Raw genomic sequence first — 17,170 nt, forward strand, 5'->3', positions numbered from 1 at the left:
AGTGCCTTTTAAAAACAGCTTTATTGAAGTATCACTGATACACAAAAAACTGCACATATTTGATGTATACAATTTGATGAGTTTGGAATGAGTCTTGACCAACTTTTTTTTTTTGTAGAGATTATTTATAAGAAAGTAAGATTAACATATCCTGTAAAATATACTAAACTGTAGGAAAGACATTCAATTGGAAGAATAAAAAGGGGTTTTTAAAATTATTATTTGACAAAGATAGAAAGAGCACAAGCAGGGGGAGCAGCAGAGGGAGAAGCAGGCTCGCCGCTGAGCAGGGAGCCCGATGCAGGGCTCGATCCCAGAACCCCGGGATCATGAGCTGAGCCAAAAGCAGACGCTTAACTGACTGAGCCACCCAGGTGCCTCTAAAAAGGGGTTTTTATGTCCACCTTTAAAAAATTCTTTGATTAAAAGGGAAACTGTGATAACAGGATCCATAGGGACTGCATGATGAATGGTGCTCCAGGGAACAACGGGTTTATAGTGTGGAGCTTCCTCTTGTCATGACCTCAAGTGTTCACCCAAACTGTTTAGATGAAAAATGTTCTCAACAGAGAATCTGGAAAGATTCTCTGATGTTGGCAACTGAGCATCTAGCTTTTCCTAATTTATTTCTTCCATGGTTTGTTATTTGGTGTTATATATACTAGACTAATAGGATTTTTTAGAATCTCACTGTGACTATGTTCCTAGGTTTAAATCTTTAGTTCAAACTAAACAATTCCTCTCCTGTTTCCACCTCTTCCCCCCAAACTGTGTCAATTCGGCCACTTCTGTTAAGACTGGAAACATAATACAGAAAATAAGGGCTTCATAAAGAATATGCCTCATAATAAGCTTTTCATTTAATTTTACTTGGACCAAGGAACTATAAATTCAGCAAGTGCCTCACTAATTATTCAGTAGTGAGATAACTCTAGTCAAAAATTTCTAGGAAACTGTTTAGAGAAAAGAGCTGCAATGATATTATCCCCCATTTTCTTTCTTCTGCTACTGGCTTGTTATTTTTTCCCCCCTTACTCTTCCAATACAGGTTTTCCCTGCTATCTGAAAGTGGAACGTTCCTATGAAAACTTTCATGAGCTAAAACAGTGTAAAGTGAAGAAGCAATTACTATTAATTTATACAGAAACATTTTTGAGCATTCCTGGACCCCCAAAATAACCTCTCTTAGGCTTTTCTGATGCTTTAGAACACATCTTGCTAACGGATACAGAAAATAAATTGAGATAAAGCACAGATGCTCATGGACGCTATTCAAAGTGGTGACGGCTTGATGTTGAGGTGCTGAGTGCAGTTGGGGGGGGTGGGGAGAGCCTGATGGCGCCACTCTTGCGGCTCTGGGGGCTCCCTGCAAAACAAACACCGAACACTATTTCCACTTTTTGCCTTTTTTCATAAAAGCAAAAATTCTCATTGGATTTCTGTCAGGCAGCAAAAACAGGTGACTAATGAGGGTCTTTTGTAAAAGAGAAGGGGCCTAACATGAACTTTTGGCAAGTGGGTATACTAACATCTATTCATTCTCACCTTCTGCATTACACGTTATTTTGTATTTATCCTCTTTTGCTTTTTTCTCTTTTGACAAACATTTTTTTAAAAAGAATGAAATAAAATAGAAGAGAAAATATCAAGAAACGTCACATAGTAAAAGTAGGTATTCTTTTGTGAAACTTCTATTTTAAGTGGGCGTGTGTGCGTGTGTATGTGTGTGTTTGTCAGGGGTCAGGATACAAAATGTTTTTCATACAATAGGTCAAAGTAAATATAATTTTGAGCCACAATGATTCCAAACATTTAGATAACCTCAGGGCTTGGACCTCAGACTTTTTCTATCCTCATTCATTCCCTTGGTTATTCCATCTAGTCTCATGGTTTTTGTTTTGTTTTTGGTTATTATGGTAAAATACACATAGCATAATATTATCACTTCAACCATTCAAAAGTATACAATTTGGTGGCATGAAACACATTCACAATGTTGTATAACCCAGCCTCATGGTTTTGTTTTGTTTTTTTTTAAGATTTTATTTATTTATTTGTCAGACAGAGAGAGAGAGAACACACAAGCAGGGGAAGTGGCAGGCAGAGGGAGAAGCAGGCTCCCCACTGAGTAAGGAGCCCGATGCGGGGCTCGATCCCAGGACTCTGGGATCATGACCTGAGCCGAAGGCAGACGCTTAACTGACTGAGCCACCCAGGCACCCTTCATGGTTTTAAATACCATTTATTTGCTAGGCTGGATTTCTCCCCAAACACTAGTTCATATATTCAACTGCCTATTTACTAGCTCCACTTAAGAGTCTAAAAGGCATTTCAAATTATAATTAAAAAAATCTTTTTCAATTTAGTAGGTAAAAGTTAACTTTTACTTAACTTTGTATTTATTTCATTATAAGAATGGAACATTTTTTTTCCATGTTTATTGAGCATGCATTTAAAAATTTTTTTTTAAAGATTTTACTTATTTATTTGAGAGAGAGAGCGAGAGAGCAAGCATGAGTCGTGGGGAGGGGCAGAGGGAGAAGAAGCAGACACCCCGCCGTGCAGACTCCCTCCCGAGCCCAACATGGGGCTCCATCCCAGGACCCTGAGATCATGACCTGACCTGAAGGCAGATGCTCAACCGACAGAGCCACGCAGGCGCAGCCCCCAATTTTTTTTTTTTTTTGTAGATTTTTTTTGCTTATTTTTCTTTTGGATTTTTTTTTTTTAATCTTACTGATCTGTGTAGAACAGTATTAACCCTTTGCTAAATATGTGGCAATTTCCCCCCACTTTATTTAAAACAACTTATTTTGTCTATAATTTTGGTGCACGGAAGTTCTACCTTATTATGTCATCAATGTAGCAACCTTGCTTGAATTGTTTCAAACTGTGGTGTAGGTTTAGCCTTTCTTCCCTAGATCAAGACTGTAACATTTCCTCTCATCCCTCATTTTCTCAGCTATGCTCACACATTTATTCTTCCTCCAGATGGAAATTAAAATCATTTGGTCAATTTAAAAAATCATTTTGGGATTTTTCTTGGAATTTTGTGAAATTTATAAATAATTCTTGGAAGAAATTATATTTTTAAAAAGTGGTGTTCTTGTCAAAAAAATCATATGATTTTCTGTTTTATTAAAAAAACTTAGGTTCCTTAGGTTCCTTAGTTTCCTTGTAGTTTGTTTCATGTAGAATCTAAAGGTGACACAGGGTGAAGTGGGGAGAACATCCTGGGCAGAGTAACAGCATTTTTGAAACTGAAGTAGAAAAAAATTACTTTTTATCATGTATGATGAGCTGTGAAACATTACTTGTGTTATCGTTTTTTTCTTCCTCCTGATAGTCTCTTCCCCCTTCCCTCTCATTCACGCAGAAAGTCTGTACTGCCTTAGAAAAGAAATGTGATGAGGTAGAAGGCAGCAATCACTGACTAATCTCTGGCATTTGCTTTTTCAAGAGCCTACTGATATGACTTCAGAAAACAAACTGGGCACACACATTTACCATTTGTCCCTCTCAAGTCCTCAGGGAAATAAGGGACTGAGGTCTTGGTTTCCCTGGTGGCTGTTAGCTGGGGACTGCCCTTAGCTCCCAGAGACCCCAGTCTTTGTACATAGCCCTGAGCATCTCAGAACCAGCAACAGGTGGCCCGTCCTTTCCCCCATCCCTGACATCCCTGGTTCTTCTTCCAACCTCCCATCTCTCAGGGACCACAGCCAGACAAGGTTCTGTGCTTTTAAGAACTTCGGTGGTTACATTGGGACCACCTGGGTAATCCAGGATAATTTCTCTATCTCAGGTGCCTGGTGGTCCTGGGATCAAGCCCCACATCGGGCTCTGCACTCAGCGGGGAGTCTGCTTCAGAATGCTCTGTCCCTCCCCTTACCCTCACACGTGCTCTCTCTCTCTCAAATAAATAAATGAATCTGAAGAAAATTAAATAAGTAAAATTAAGTGTGAAAAAAAAGAGAGGCAAACCGAGAAATAGACTCTTAACTATAGAGAACAAACTGATGGTTACTGGAGGGGAGGTGGGTCATTGGGGGTTGGGAGAGCATGCAGAATGGGCTAAACAGGTGATGGATAGTAAGGAGGGCACTTGTTGTGATGAGCACCAGGTGTTGTATATATAAGTGAGGCATCACTAAATTCTACACCTGAAACTAATACTGCACTGTATGTTAGTTAGCTGGAATTTAAATAAAACCTTGGGGGGCGGAAAAGTGTAAAGAAGCAAAATAAACATTTGGTGAAAACTCATTACATTATAGCTAGGCCTTTTTTAACTGGTGTGATGTAATTATGTCCTTCCAAACAGCAGTTCCTCATCCCTTCCCACTTCACCCATATGACTCTGGTGGGGGCTGCCAGTTAGTGTAAACTCCTCCATCCCCACCCCCAGCTGGGGGGCATATCTCAGGATAGACTAAAAAGAGCTCTCTTGGGTTTTCCAAATTGAAACAAGAAGGAAAGATTCTTTTTTAGTTGCTAAGCATCTGGCTTGCCCTGGGGAGAAAGCCTATCTTAAGCTAGAAGGACCAAACCCAAAGTGTAGAGGGAGGCAGACATGAGGACTGCAGAGAGAAAGAACACCAGAGAGCCTGATGGTACTGAATTCCTGGTACTGGTCATCCTGGAAGCCAGACTGACTCCCGTCCTTGCTTTATTTTGGTCACATGAGTCAATCAATTCCCTTTTTTGCCTAAGGCAGTTTGAGATGGACTTTTGCCACTCACAACCAATGCTCTTGAGTTGGGATTATGGGAAATATGTCCCCAGTTGGCCTAATAGCTAACTAATTATGGTTTTAAAATATTAGCAAGACACGGGTACCTGGGTGGCTCAGTTGATCAAGCATCTGCCTTTGGCTCAGGTCATGATCTCAGGGTCCTGGGATCGAGTCCCACTTCAGGCTACCTCCTCAGTGGGGTGTCTGCTTCTCCCTCTCCCTCTGTGCTCTCCCTCTTTTCCTCTCTCTCTCTCAAATAAATAAATAAATAAATAAATAAAATCTTTTAAAAAATATTAGCAAGACAATAATATCTAGAAACTCTGTTAGAGGTCTAACACTGCCCAACCTTGCCTACCCGCGTTGGGCCGGGCTCAACAAAGTACGTCGTAATGGTGGTGATGTCAGATGTGATATCACAGAGCCAGCCAATGCCCCTGATCACAACATGCAGGATGTGCTCCCTGCTGTGCACATAGTGATAGGCAGTGCTGAAGACGTTGGCGACACCCTGTAGAGACAGAACATTTTCATTGTCTTTTCATTTTAAAATAACAAAATCATTAATGCGTCAATTGGATTAACTTATAAAATTAATGATAATCTACTTCCGACAAATTACCTGTCAGTTCTCAAAAGGCAGTGTTCCAGATCCTACTACGCAAAAAAGATCTCAAGAAATCAAAGGTTTAAGGAGAGATCTACTAGAAGATCCACGTAACTTATTACGTTTCCTGATAATCATCCAGGGAAATCTGTGATATGTACTGTCAGAGAACAGAGTCAGAAGAATAAGGTGAAGTTTGAGATGAGGGAAAATATTTACAAGCCAGGAACCAGTGTCAACCTTGGGCAGATGGGTAGGAGCTGCCCTGATATGACACAATATGAATGTCTGGATCGTTATGTGGCTTCTGTCATCAGATCAGTAGTACAGGTTGTGCTCCGTTCCAAGGTCTGCAACATGCTAGATTACACAGTCTTCTCCTAGACCTAAAGAGAGCCTGTTCCACAGAGAAGGGATAGGAAGTCCTTAGAACCCATCTGTCGTCTTGTTGTCAAGAGACTCCAGGATTTCCTCCCATTCAGTTTTCCCTCCCTTCCTCTGTGGTCCTCCACACGATTCCTCATGTTCCACATATGAGGGAAACCATATGACTATTGTCTTTCTCTGCTTGACTTATAATAATAATAATTAAAAAAGAGACTCTAGAAACCACAAATTCTTCAAAACTATGCAAATTTCATAATAGGACCCAAGGCATCTCAGGATAACCCAGGAGCCTTTTACCTCCAGGGGCTAGAGAGTCAATTTTTTCTTTCTTTCACACATAATACTTTATTTTCACAATGTTACTTCATCCTTGGCATGAAATGAAATAAAGTCCCAAACATAAATTGTCACCTATATTGACCTAGAGATCAACGTCACTCCTCAACAGTTCTCGGTATTACATGGAAAGCACACGTGTTGACTCCTTACTCTGTGTCAGAGGCACTGTATCAGTTGTTAAGGGATACAACACGCCTACCCTGTACTTGGGAGAGCAGCAATGGTGTGTCCCAGGAGCTAAGGGACACTGTGAGCCCAGGCAGTGTTAGAGAGTCGGTTTAAAAATCATTTTGACATGTTCTCTGACAAGACCATCTGTAATTCACCTACTGATAACTCCATTCTCCTCCATCTTCTTTTTAATATCTTCACATCATCCTTTATGCCAGATGAGAGTGAATCATATTTTTAAAAAGATGTCCAGAGAAAAAGGTTCTACCACTTTCCTTAATTATACATCCAGTAAATAGGAAGAGAAATTTTTATTTATTTATTTTTAAAGATTTTATTTGAGAGAGAGAAAGCACAAGTGGGGAGAGGGGCAGAGGGAGAAGGAGAAAATCTCAAGCAGACTCCACGCTGAGCCTGACATGGGGCTCGATCCCATGACCCCAAGATCATGACCTGAGGCGTCCCAGGAAGAGAAAATTTTAAATCCTGGTAAATAGACATAAAGAGCCAGGGGCTTAGAGGGGAACAAGTGATAAAAGCATAGCAAGCTCCTGATTGCTGCTACATCTCAGGCCATCGCCTCCATAAAGGCTTTCAATCTTCCTTCATTGCAATTTCTATTCATAAAACCAAATTAAAATGCTTGTAGAAATGGTCATTATCGTCTTAAAAGTGCCTTTTTTTGTGATCTAATTTGAAAACATGCATACTCAAGACACATTTAGGCTTTTTCCTTCATTCTTCATCCTCAAAAATCATAGCACTGAAACCAAGAGCCATGGGAATGCATTTGTGGAAAGAGTAAAAAATTTATAGGTTCCCCTATTAATAAAACATAAATGTGTCCCTTCTCAAGCTTCATTCCTATTTTGTGGGTCTCAATTAGTAGTCTAATGGTTGGATTTCAGTTCTACAGCATAAAATGCTGCTCCTATGATTAGGGCAATGGGACACATATTAACAATCTCCCCAGAGAGACTGAGGCATAGATGTGCACCTGAGGCTGAGTCCTTCCATGTGTAATGAGGAACCTCTCCAAAGACTGTTAGATACAGTGAACAGGAACAGGTAGGATGACACTATCTATATATACAGGTTTACTCTCATCTGGTTTTAGGTTTTGCTTTTTAAAAAGTATGGAAGGAGGGTGCCTGGGTGGCTCAGTCATTAAGCGTCTGCCTTCGGCTCAGGTCATGATCCCAGGGTCCTGGGATCGAGTCCCACATTGGGCTCCCTGCTCTGCAGGAAGCCTGCTTCTCCCTCTCCCACTCCCCCTGCTTGTGTTCCTGCTCTTGCTCTCTCTCTCTCTGTCAAATAAATAAATAAAATCTTAAAAAATAAAATAAAATAAATAAAAAGTATGGAAGGAGAGGCAATCCTACCATTGCTTTTGAAGAATTCCTCCATGACTTACCTGATAGAATCTGATCTCATGAGGTACAAAGATATTTATTTTTTTGGGATCTCTTAGGGTGTCAACAGCCATGACCCCAAAGATCCTCATATATGCATCCTGAAGAGGCAGAGCCAGGAATGACCCGTTTTGATCATTCTTCTTGAGGGAATGGTTCCAGAAAAAGATGTTCCCGTGGTGTTGAACTTGGGGCACGTGTATTGGCTTTCCTTCATCCACTACTGTGAAGCTGAGGAATAGGAATATGAAGATGGTAGAAAGGCCCAGGAGAAGGCTTTAGATGAAACTGTGCAGGAAATTAAATAAATTCTCCATTCATAATTATCAGGATTATATGTCAGAGAAGTGGACTCATGAAATTACAGTTGGAGAGTCTGACTTGAGAAAAAGTTTTAAAAAAACAAGCTTAGATCATAACAGGGTAAACATATATAAACAGGATGCCGGAGACATAACTTATAAAGCAGGCAGAAATAATTGAGCTGATATTGTGAAGCAGAGTCCAAACATGGCAAATCAATGCCTAGGAGGGAGCTCTAGGAATGACCAGGGCAATTATTCAAGACTAGAAACCCATCACCTCCCACTCCAGAAGCATTGGTGACTTGAGGCATTTCTCTCGTGGGCACCTAACTAGGATTTCAATACTAGTTTACTTCAGAAAGGGAATTATTTTTTTTTAGAAGGGTAAAACCAACCTCCTCAAGAAATTCTTACCTGATTCCCTTCATGTCCCTGTAGAGCACTCGGTTCAGTACAAATGGAGCATCATCTAAAGTACAAGCTATGTTCCTCAATAGAACTTCCCCTCTATCAGGCAGTAGTAGGTTCTCTTCTAAGAGGGAAATGTGAGCACTGATCTTCTTATTCCCATGGGCTTCAGCATCCTATGGCAAAATATTTCTGACCATGTATTTGACAATAGCCAAAGAGCTATTACTTTAATCATGTCTCCCTTCATTAGCCTGTTTGAGCATCTGATCCCAATAATTAGCATTCATGGGCAGTGGGAAAAAGGCTGACCTCACAGCTATCTCCCAAATCTGAGTTTTTGTATGTTTTTTTTGTTGTTGTTACATAAATTAACCCATTTATTATAGGCTAGCAATGTTTCAGATGGTGAAGCTTCTACTGGTCTTTCAACTCTTTCAGTCTTCTGATGGCAGACTTTACTATGACGGCAGAAGTGGTGTTGTAGGTCCAAGCGCCACCAGCGACGGTTTTCATGCAGGAGCCACAATGCCAGATCCCCACAGCTCATCTTTTCATCTTGGTTTTGCCACAGAAGGGGCAAGTGTACTTGGCGTGCTGGCTTATTTCAATCTTCTTCACCATTTTCCCGAGGGAGGCACCATAACGGGTCCCATATTTCCCCACAATTCCGACCTTCTTGGTGCATTTAGCCATGTCGCCGCAAACTAGGTCTTCCCAGATCTGAGTTTTAATGAGTGGAATCGATTTACTTTATGTCAATTAAACTGGTTTACTTAAAAAAAAAAATCTCTCATCTTACTCAAATTTAGAGGTTTAAAACTTGGATCCCTTTAAACTATAGTCATATTGTCTGGGCTTCACTTAAAAGTATTTATTTTAGAGGGCGAGGGTAAGAATATGGCTTCATTTCACTCATATTTCTTGAGTAGATTTTCACCATCTTCTGTGGAGTGAATGTAGAAAAAAATGCTCTCAAGGAATTCTTAACATAGTTTGGCTATGATATTTGATTTATGTCAGGAAAAAATTTCTTGGGGCCCCAGAATGCAGACTTTATGCAACTACTCTTTCTAATTAAAATAACTGAAAATTCTCTGTACCTAAAATATTATGATGTCATTAACCAGTACTATGATAATAGCATGTCCATAAGTTGGGGACATGAAAGACGCTTTCCTTGATCTTTGTCTCCTCTTTCTATATACTTAGGTTTGCTTTTCATGTTTTTTTTTCTTCTGCCTTTATTCTTTCTTTTTGACATAAAAGATCTATAGAGTAACTAACAAAAATGTACCACAGATCTCTGAAGCAAGTTGGAGTGATATCTCTTTTTCTAGATGAGTCTTCTGTTTCTGGTCACACCATTTCAATCTATACTGGAAAATTCAGCCACTCAGTAAAGAAGTCCTTTAATTAAGTGTTGCAATTTAACTGAGATGAGTGATTCCAGGGTTCCCGGACTAGTGGAGTCTGTGACATATATAGGAGACAGCCATGCTATTTCTGCCTGGGAGGAGCAACCAGCTGGGAGTCTTGAAGAGTATGGCAAAGCTGTGGGCAGCGGTCCCATCAAAGGCATGTGTTTTAAGTGGCACGATTCTATAATAGTATCAGTGTGTTTCTAGGCAGTGCTATGAAATATTGTGTGATGTTGGATCCTCCTTTATAATGACTTTATGATTTAAATAGTTCCTTTTGAAACCGACTCCCAAAACATCATGCAAGGGAAATGTGGCTTGAAGTGCCTGCACATTTCCTTACTGGTATTTTTCAATATTAGTCTATTTTCTTCCTTAAGCTTATTTGACTCTCAGCACAAATGGAATTAGAAATCGCAAGACATGATACTGTCTTTTATACCTTTCCTCTCTACTTCTACCTTCCCAACCTACAATCATTCCAGCTGCATCTTTCCTAGGCTTTGGGTCATTGTAATGTTTGGGAATGAATAAAACATCTATAGCAGTACCCAGGGATTTTTCGAGAGAATTTCGTGTGCTCCCCCTTTGCAACCATTGAACATCACCTACTATGAGGACATTTTTCCTTTTATATATCACCTTAGAAAAACCTACCTGGGTGAGGGCATTAAAGGTCTCCGTGTACACCGGCTCCAGGGACACCCCACTTGTCTCTGCAGCACGTTGGATTTGGTACAGCCATTTCCGTCTGGCACAATTCCTCAGATTCTCAATATGGCTCCTTTCTAAAGTATTCATCAGAAACTCCACAACACTTTCCAGAACATGATCTTCATTGCCCCTGAGTTCAGATACAACCAATTCTATGTATTTCTGAAACTGTTTTAAAGACAACCTCACTTCTTGGTCAGGGTGTGGCTTTGAAAATTGGATGTGTAGTTTAGCTAAAAGACATAAAACCAAGAACTAATCAAAAGTTCACTTATCTACTGGGGAAATTTTCATTCCCCTTTTATAGCTGACTGAAGCCCCTGACAACAGCCACCCATGGAAAACCAGGTATATCAAAGGCAACTCAAAGCCCAACAGAACACCTACAGTGACTTCCTGTATTGAGCTCAAGGTGTCCTGTGTCATCTTCCCTGTTTCTGTTTTGTTTTTTTTAATGTACTTTTATTTTTAATTAAAAAAAATTTTTTTTTCAGGGATTGAGAGAGAAAGAGGGAGGGGAGAGTGGGAGGAGGGGCAAAGGGAGAGGGAGCAAGAGAATCTTAAGCAGGCACCACGCCCAGCTGGACGTGGGGCTTGATCTCACAACCCTGAGATCATAACCTGAACCAAAATCAGGAGTTGGATGCTTAACCAACTGAGCCACCCAGGTGCCCCTCTGTTTTTTTTTTGTTTTTTTTTAAGATTTTATTTTTATTTGCGAGAGAGAGAATGAGAGACAGAGAACATGAGAGGGAGGAGGGTCAGAGGGAGAAGCAGACTCCCTGCTGAGCAGGGAGCCGATGCGGGACTCGATCCCGGGACTCCAGGATCATGACCTGAGCCGAAGGCAGTCACTTAACCAACTGAGCCACCCAGGTGCCCCTCTGTTTTGTTTTTTTTAACTCTACCACACTCAGCCGGGGGAAACCCCAGGGTCAACTTTGACTCCTCCCTACTTTTTACCTTCCATGTCCAACAGGCCACTTAATCCTATCCTGTTAGCCTTTGGCAATATATCTTGTGGCCACTCCTCTCCATTCCTGTTTCCATAATCCCAAACCAGTATTAATCATTTTATACATAATTAGATTACCAAGAGTAAGGCTCAATACATATTTATAAAATTAAGACACGACTTGTGACAAAAAGCAGAATCAGACCTATGAATACAGAGAACAAACTGATGGTTGCAAGAGGGAAGGGGGGTAGGAGGATGGACAGAAAGGGTGAAGGGGAGTGGGAGATACAGACTTCTAGTTATACAATGAGTAAGTCACAGGAATAAAAGGCACAGCATAGGGAATATAATCAATGATATTGTATTGTACAGTATGGTGACAGATAGTGGCTGCCCTTGAGGTGAGCATAGCATAATGTATAGAGAAGCTGAACCGCTATGTTGTACACCCGAATTTAGCTGCTCCAGTATCTCTACTTGTGATCCTGACCATGCCTTGCACGCTTCTGCATCCATATCTCTTTTATTTTTTTTAATTGTACAATTACGAATGTGCTACCAAACCTGAACATTACCAATAACACATCTTCCTCCATGGCCTGACCTTGTTCCATCCCCTGCCTCCGACGCCCCCACCAATATCCTGAAATTTTGCTTTTGCTTCATCTTTCCCTTCCTTTTATTTTCCCAATAGTGTTATTCGTGTGTGTGTGTGTGTGTGTACTTCTAAACAGTATGTGGTTTAGTTCTGCCTACTTGTAAACTTCAGAGAAAGGACATCATACTATGTATAGTTTTCTGGGACTTACTTTTTTTATTCCACATCATGTTACCATATCCATCCATGTTGTTCCTCTAGCTGTGACTCATTCATTTCCACCACTATATAGTATGTCATTTTGTGAGCATACTGCCACGGATTTATTCTCCTGTCCGTGGGCATGCAGGTTGTCACCAGAGTTTACCCTTATGAGCAGTGCTGTGAGCATTTTTATACATGTCTCCTGGTGCACGTGTGTTAAGTTTCTTTGACACTTATTATAACTTATATATTATATATTATTATAAATAAGTCGTAGGGTATGTGCCCTTCTCGCTTAAATTTCAAATTTCAAAATCTCTCCTTCTTGAAGAAGGCTTCCACCACAATTTCTCCTTCCCTTGAAAGACAAGCAGCCATTCTGTATCAGCTATTTGACAACATATTGCGTGGTATGTTTAGTCATCTTATCAATGAAAGCTTCTCATTTTTATAGTTGGACTTTTGTTGATTATTGCTCTTTAGTATCCACTCATCTTTCTCCTGTTACTTGTATCCCAAATTTTGCTTTGGGGAAGCTACTCCACTTTCATCTCACTTTGTGTGTTTGAATGGGATTCCACTCGTGGCTTGAGAGATGCAGCATGCATTGTGGGCCTAAGCCAGTCAGGACATTCTGCTCCCACAGCCAGAGTGGTTGGTTGAGTCCAGACAAATGCCAGACTCTTTGCTTGGATTATTAGGAAGAGAACATTTTCCTTTTTATTCCCACTGGACTTGAATAAACCTGTGAGGATGTGAGACTGGACTTGGTCTCCACAGGGTAAAGGCTGTATGAAAATGGAGTCAAAACATAGAAAAGAGCAGGATCAGACTGAAAAAGACAAAAAGAAAGAAGCAGACACTTGTCCTAATGTCATTATTTGAACTCCCAAACCTAGCTGTGTCCTGAAATAGCCCTGGACTTTTCCATCATGTGAACTAATAAAGCCTTTTTTTGTTTAACCACTCTGGGCTGCGTTTTCTATTACTTGGACTCAAAGGGTCCTCAAGATATAGTCTTGAATTAAATTAAAAGTAACTTGTGGGTTCTTCCTCTTCTGTATCTTTTTCTTTTTCTCCTTTTATTCCTTCCCTTCTTGAACAATTAGGTCCTAAGCCATTGGTGGGGCAGGACAAGGTAAGCATCTGCTCCTGATCAAAGGAAGCCACGGTGGCCCAGAGCGGGGTATCCGAATCCAGTGGGGTAAGGAGGGCATTGATCAGGAAGTGACTTGGCATGGGTTGTCAGAGCCTGAGCAGGTGAAGATGTTATCCATGAAGACAGGCAATCTCCAGCCTATCTGAGTAGAGAGTGTGGCTCTGCAGAGGTTGTTTAGCCTGGGGTATCAGAACCTAAGCAGGAAGAAGAGGATATCCATATGCGGTATTTAGGCCTTTGCAGAGTGAGAAGGGCATCCAAATGGAGGGACAGCTTCACTTGAAGTCAGAACCTAAACAGTGAGAGGAGGGTATCCATGTGGAGAGACAGCCCGGCATGGGGAATCAGGGCCCAAGCAAAATGAAGAGGACTTCCAAGTAGGAGTTCAGCTCAGCATAAGGAATAAGAAGCCTGAGTAGATTGAGGAGAGCATCTACATGAAAAGATGCCTTGTCACAGAATGTCAGAACCTAAGGGATGTATGAAGGGCATTCACATGGAAGGGGGATCTGGTATGGGATGTCAGAGCCTGAGCAGAGTAAGGAGGGAAGCTGTGGGAAGGGAGATTAATACAGGATGTTGGAACTTAAGTGTAGTGAGAAGGAAAAGACATCAGTGTGGGGGAGAGGACAGTGGGGTGGGAGATTAGTTCCACACAGGGGGATTGATTAGATAGATGATAGATAGATAGATAGATAGATAGATAGATAGATAGATAGATAAATACAAGCAAGAGAGAAGGGAGCTACAAAAAAGGGAGAAAACTAGAATGAACCCTGTTACTATTTTGGCCTGGAAAGTATGGGTGTGAACTTATTGTTTATACACACACACACACACACACCCATACACACACTTCCCAAGAGAAACTTGGGAGCAGTGACCTGGGAGCAATAAGCATGTGTAGAACCAAGATCTTGGCCTCTAAATACCATTCCCCACTAAAAGAAACCGGGTTCCTTGGAGAAATGGGTGATGCCAGGGTGGGAGCAGGGAAAGTATAAGACGAATCTAGAAGATCTCATTGTGCAAAGCAAGGAGGTGCTCAGAGAATGATAGATACATGTTAAAAGGCCACAGGAAACATTCTGGCAGTTTCTTATATAACTAAAAATACACCTACCCTATAGCCCAGAAATCCTACTCCTGGGTATTAAAGATAAATAAAAACATATATCCACACAAAAGATTTGTACAAGATTGTTTATAGCATCTTTGTTCATAATAGTCAAGAACAGGCAACAGTCTAAGTGTCTATCAGTTGGAGAATGGACTAACAAACTGTAGTATATTCATATTAATGGAATACTATTCAGAGAAAAAAGAAGCAAATTGTTGATATGTGTAACAACATTTAAGAATCTCAAGAAAGAATATGCTGAGTGAAAGAAGCCTTACACAAAAGGGTACAAACGATTCCATAAATATGGATTAGAAGGGATAAAACATATCTATAGTGGAAAAGAACCAGAAGAGCGCTTGTCCTGGGGATTTGGTGATGGGGATTGCATAAGAAAAGGGCATGATGGAACTTTGTGTTCTATATCTTAATAGGGATATTGGATGCACAAGTTATGCTTTGCAAAAACTCAGTGAATGTACACTTAAAAATTGTATGGTTTGTTGTGTGTAATTTTACCTCAAAGGAAAAAAAACTTAACGCATATCAAAAACTAATGATGTACTGTATAGTGACTAACATAATAAAAAAATTATAAAAAAACACATCTTCTTTATCCATTCATCTGTCAATGGACATCTTGGCTCTTTCCATAGTTTGGCTATTGTGGACATTGCTGCTATAAACATTGGGGTGCACGTACCCCTTCGGATCCCTACATTTGTATCTTTGGGGTAAATACCCAGTAGTGCAACTGCTGGGTCATATGGTAGCTCTATTTTCAACTTTTTGAGGAACCTCCGTACTGTTTTCCAGAGTGGGTGCACCAGCTTGCATTCCCACCAAAAAACATATATCAAACTCTAAAGATATAGATGCTGAAGTGTTTAGAGAGGAGTGTATTGATGTCTGCAATTTATTTTGAAATGAATCAAAAACAAGAGAAATGGAAGGATAGAGGGATAAAGAGATGAATAAATAGATAATTTTTAAAAGTGTAGTAAAATGTTAATTGTCGAATCTAGGTGGTGGGTATATAGGTGCTCACTGTAAAACACTTTTAGCTTTTCAGTATGTTTGGAAAATTTTTAAAAGATTTTTGAGAGAGAGAGAGAGAGAGAGAGGGCACATGAGCGAGGGGAGGGGCATAGGGTAAGGGAGAGAATCTCAAGCAGACTCTGTGCAGACCCCGGCATGGGGCTCGATCTCACGACCCTGAGATCATGACCTGAGCTGAAAACAAGAGTCAGATGCTTAGCCAACTGAGCCACCCAGGTGCCCCTGATATTTTTCATAATAGAATATTGGAGGGAGGGGCACCTGGGTGGCTCAGTTGGTTAAGCATCTGCCTTTGGCTCAGATCATGATCTCAGGGTCCTGGGACTGAGTCCCGCATTGGGCTCCCTGCTCAGTAGGGAGCCTGCTTCTCCCTCTCCTTCTGCCACTCCCCCTGCTTGTGCTCTCTGGCTCTATCTCTCTGTCAAATAAATAAATATAATCTTTAAAAAAAAAAAAGAATATTGGGAGGAAGAGGAAGACATGGCTAGACTGAAAGGACTCCCAATTGGTCAAATCTGGGACAATAGGAACATTAAAATAAATAGTGATAGTGTTGGATCACAACCCATTGAATAAGATAGGAAACCATGAGTACATATTGTTATAATAAATGAACAAAAAGTTTGACAAGAAAGGGAATGATTCTGGGGGGCCTGGCTGGCTCAGTTGGTAGAGCATTCAACTTGATCTTGGGGTTGTGAGTTCGAGCCCCACATTGGGTGTAGGGATTACTTAAAAATAAAATCTTAAAAAAAAAAAAAAAGAAAGGGAATGTTTCTATGGTTTCAAAGGACAACCACAAAAAACTTATTAATTACAAAGGGAAAAAGAGTAATTTTTAAATGGAAGGGACTGAAAGATCTCATTTTTTAAAAATTCCAGTGTAGTTAAGATAGTGTTATATTAGTTTCAGGTGTACAATATAGTGATTCAACAATTCCATACATTACTCAGTGCTCATCAAGATAAGTGTATTCTTTAATCCCCTTCACTTATTTCCCCCATCCCCTCACCCACCTCCCCTCTACTAACCATCAGTTTGTTCTCTAGAGCCAAGAATCTGTTTTTTGGTTTGTCTCTTTTTCCTTGTTTTGTTTCTTAAACTCCACATATGAGTGAAGTTTTATGGTATTTGTCTTTCTCTGACTGGCCTATTTCACTTAGCATAATACTCTCTAGTTCCACCCATGTTGTTGCAAATGGCAATATTTCATTCTTTTTTTATGTCTGAATAATATTCCATTGTATGTATATGTGTGTGTGTATATATATCCCATCTTCTTTATCCATTCATCTATCAGTGGGCATTTGGGTTGCTTCCATAGTTTGGCTATTGTAAATAATGCTGCAATAAACAAAGGGGTGCATGTATCTTTTTGAACAAGTGTTTTTGTATTATTTGGGTAAATACCCAGTAGAGTGATCATTCACTCATAGGGTAGTTCTATTTTTAATTTTTTGAGGAGTCACCACAGATATCATGTTATTATCATGGGACTTCTGCTAACATTCAATGAGAAAACACAGTGTCACTTACATGATATTTCTGCTAAAGGTGATTAATCTGAATTTAATC

At 40.3% G+C, this 17,170-nt stretch overlaps 1 protein-coding gene and 1 pseudogene across 1 annotated transcript in view; both read right to left on the minus strand.

Annotated features, from left to right (window-relative positions):
- Nucleotides 1–17,170, minus strand: part of EFCAB5 (EF-hand calcium binding domain 5) — a 195,141-nt gene that overhangs the window by 20,516 nt on the left and 157,455 nt on the right. Inside the window, exons 16-19 of the mRNA XM_035027657.1 lie at nucleotides 10,440–10,729; nucleotides 8,368–8,537; nucleotides 7,651–7,879; nucleotides 5,091–5,243 (exon numbers count right to left, since the gene is read on the minus strand). Of these exons, the coding sequence (XP_034883548.1) occupies nucleotides 5,091–5,243; nucleotides 7,651–7,879; nucleotides 8,368–8,537; nucleotides 10,440–10,729 (842 nt within the window). The remainder of the gene's footprint in view (nucleotides 1–5,090; nucleotides 5,244–7,650; nucleotides 7,880–8,367; nucleotides 8,538–10,439; nucleotides 10,730–17,170) is intronic.
- LOC118025254 lies at nucleotides 8,535–9,133 on the minus strand (annotated as a pseudogene).

This window comes from Mirounga leonina, unplaced genomic scaffold (assembly GCF_011800145.1).
Source record: "Mirounga leonina isolate KUSES-001 unplaced genomic scaffold, KU_Mleo_1.0 Mir_200, whole genome shotgun sequence".
Classification (NCBI taxonomy): Eukaryota; Metazoa; Chordata; class Mammalia; order Carnivora; family Phocidae; genus Mirounga; species Mirounga leonina.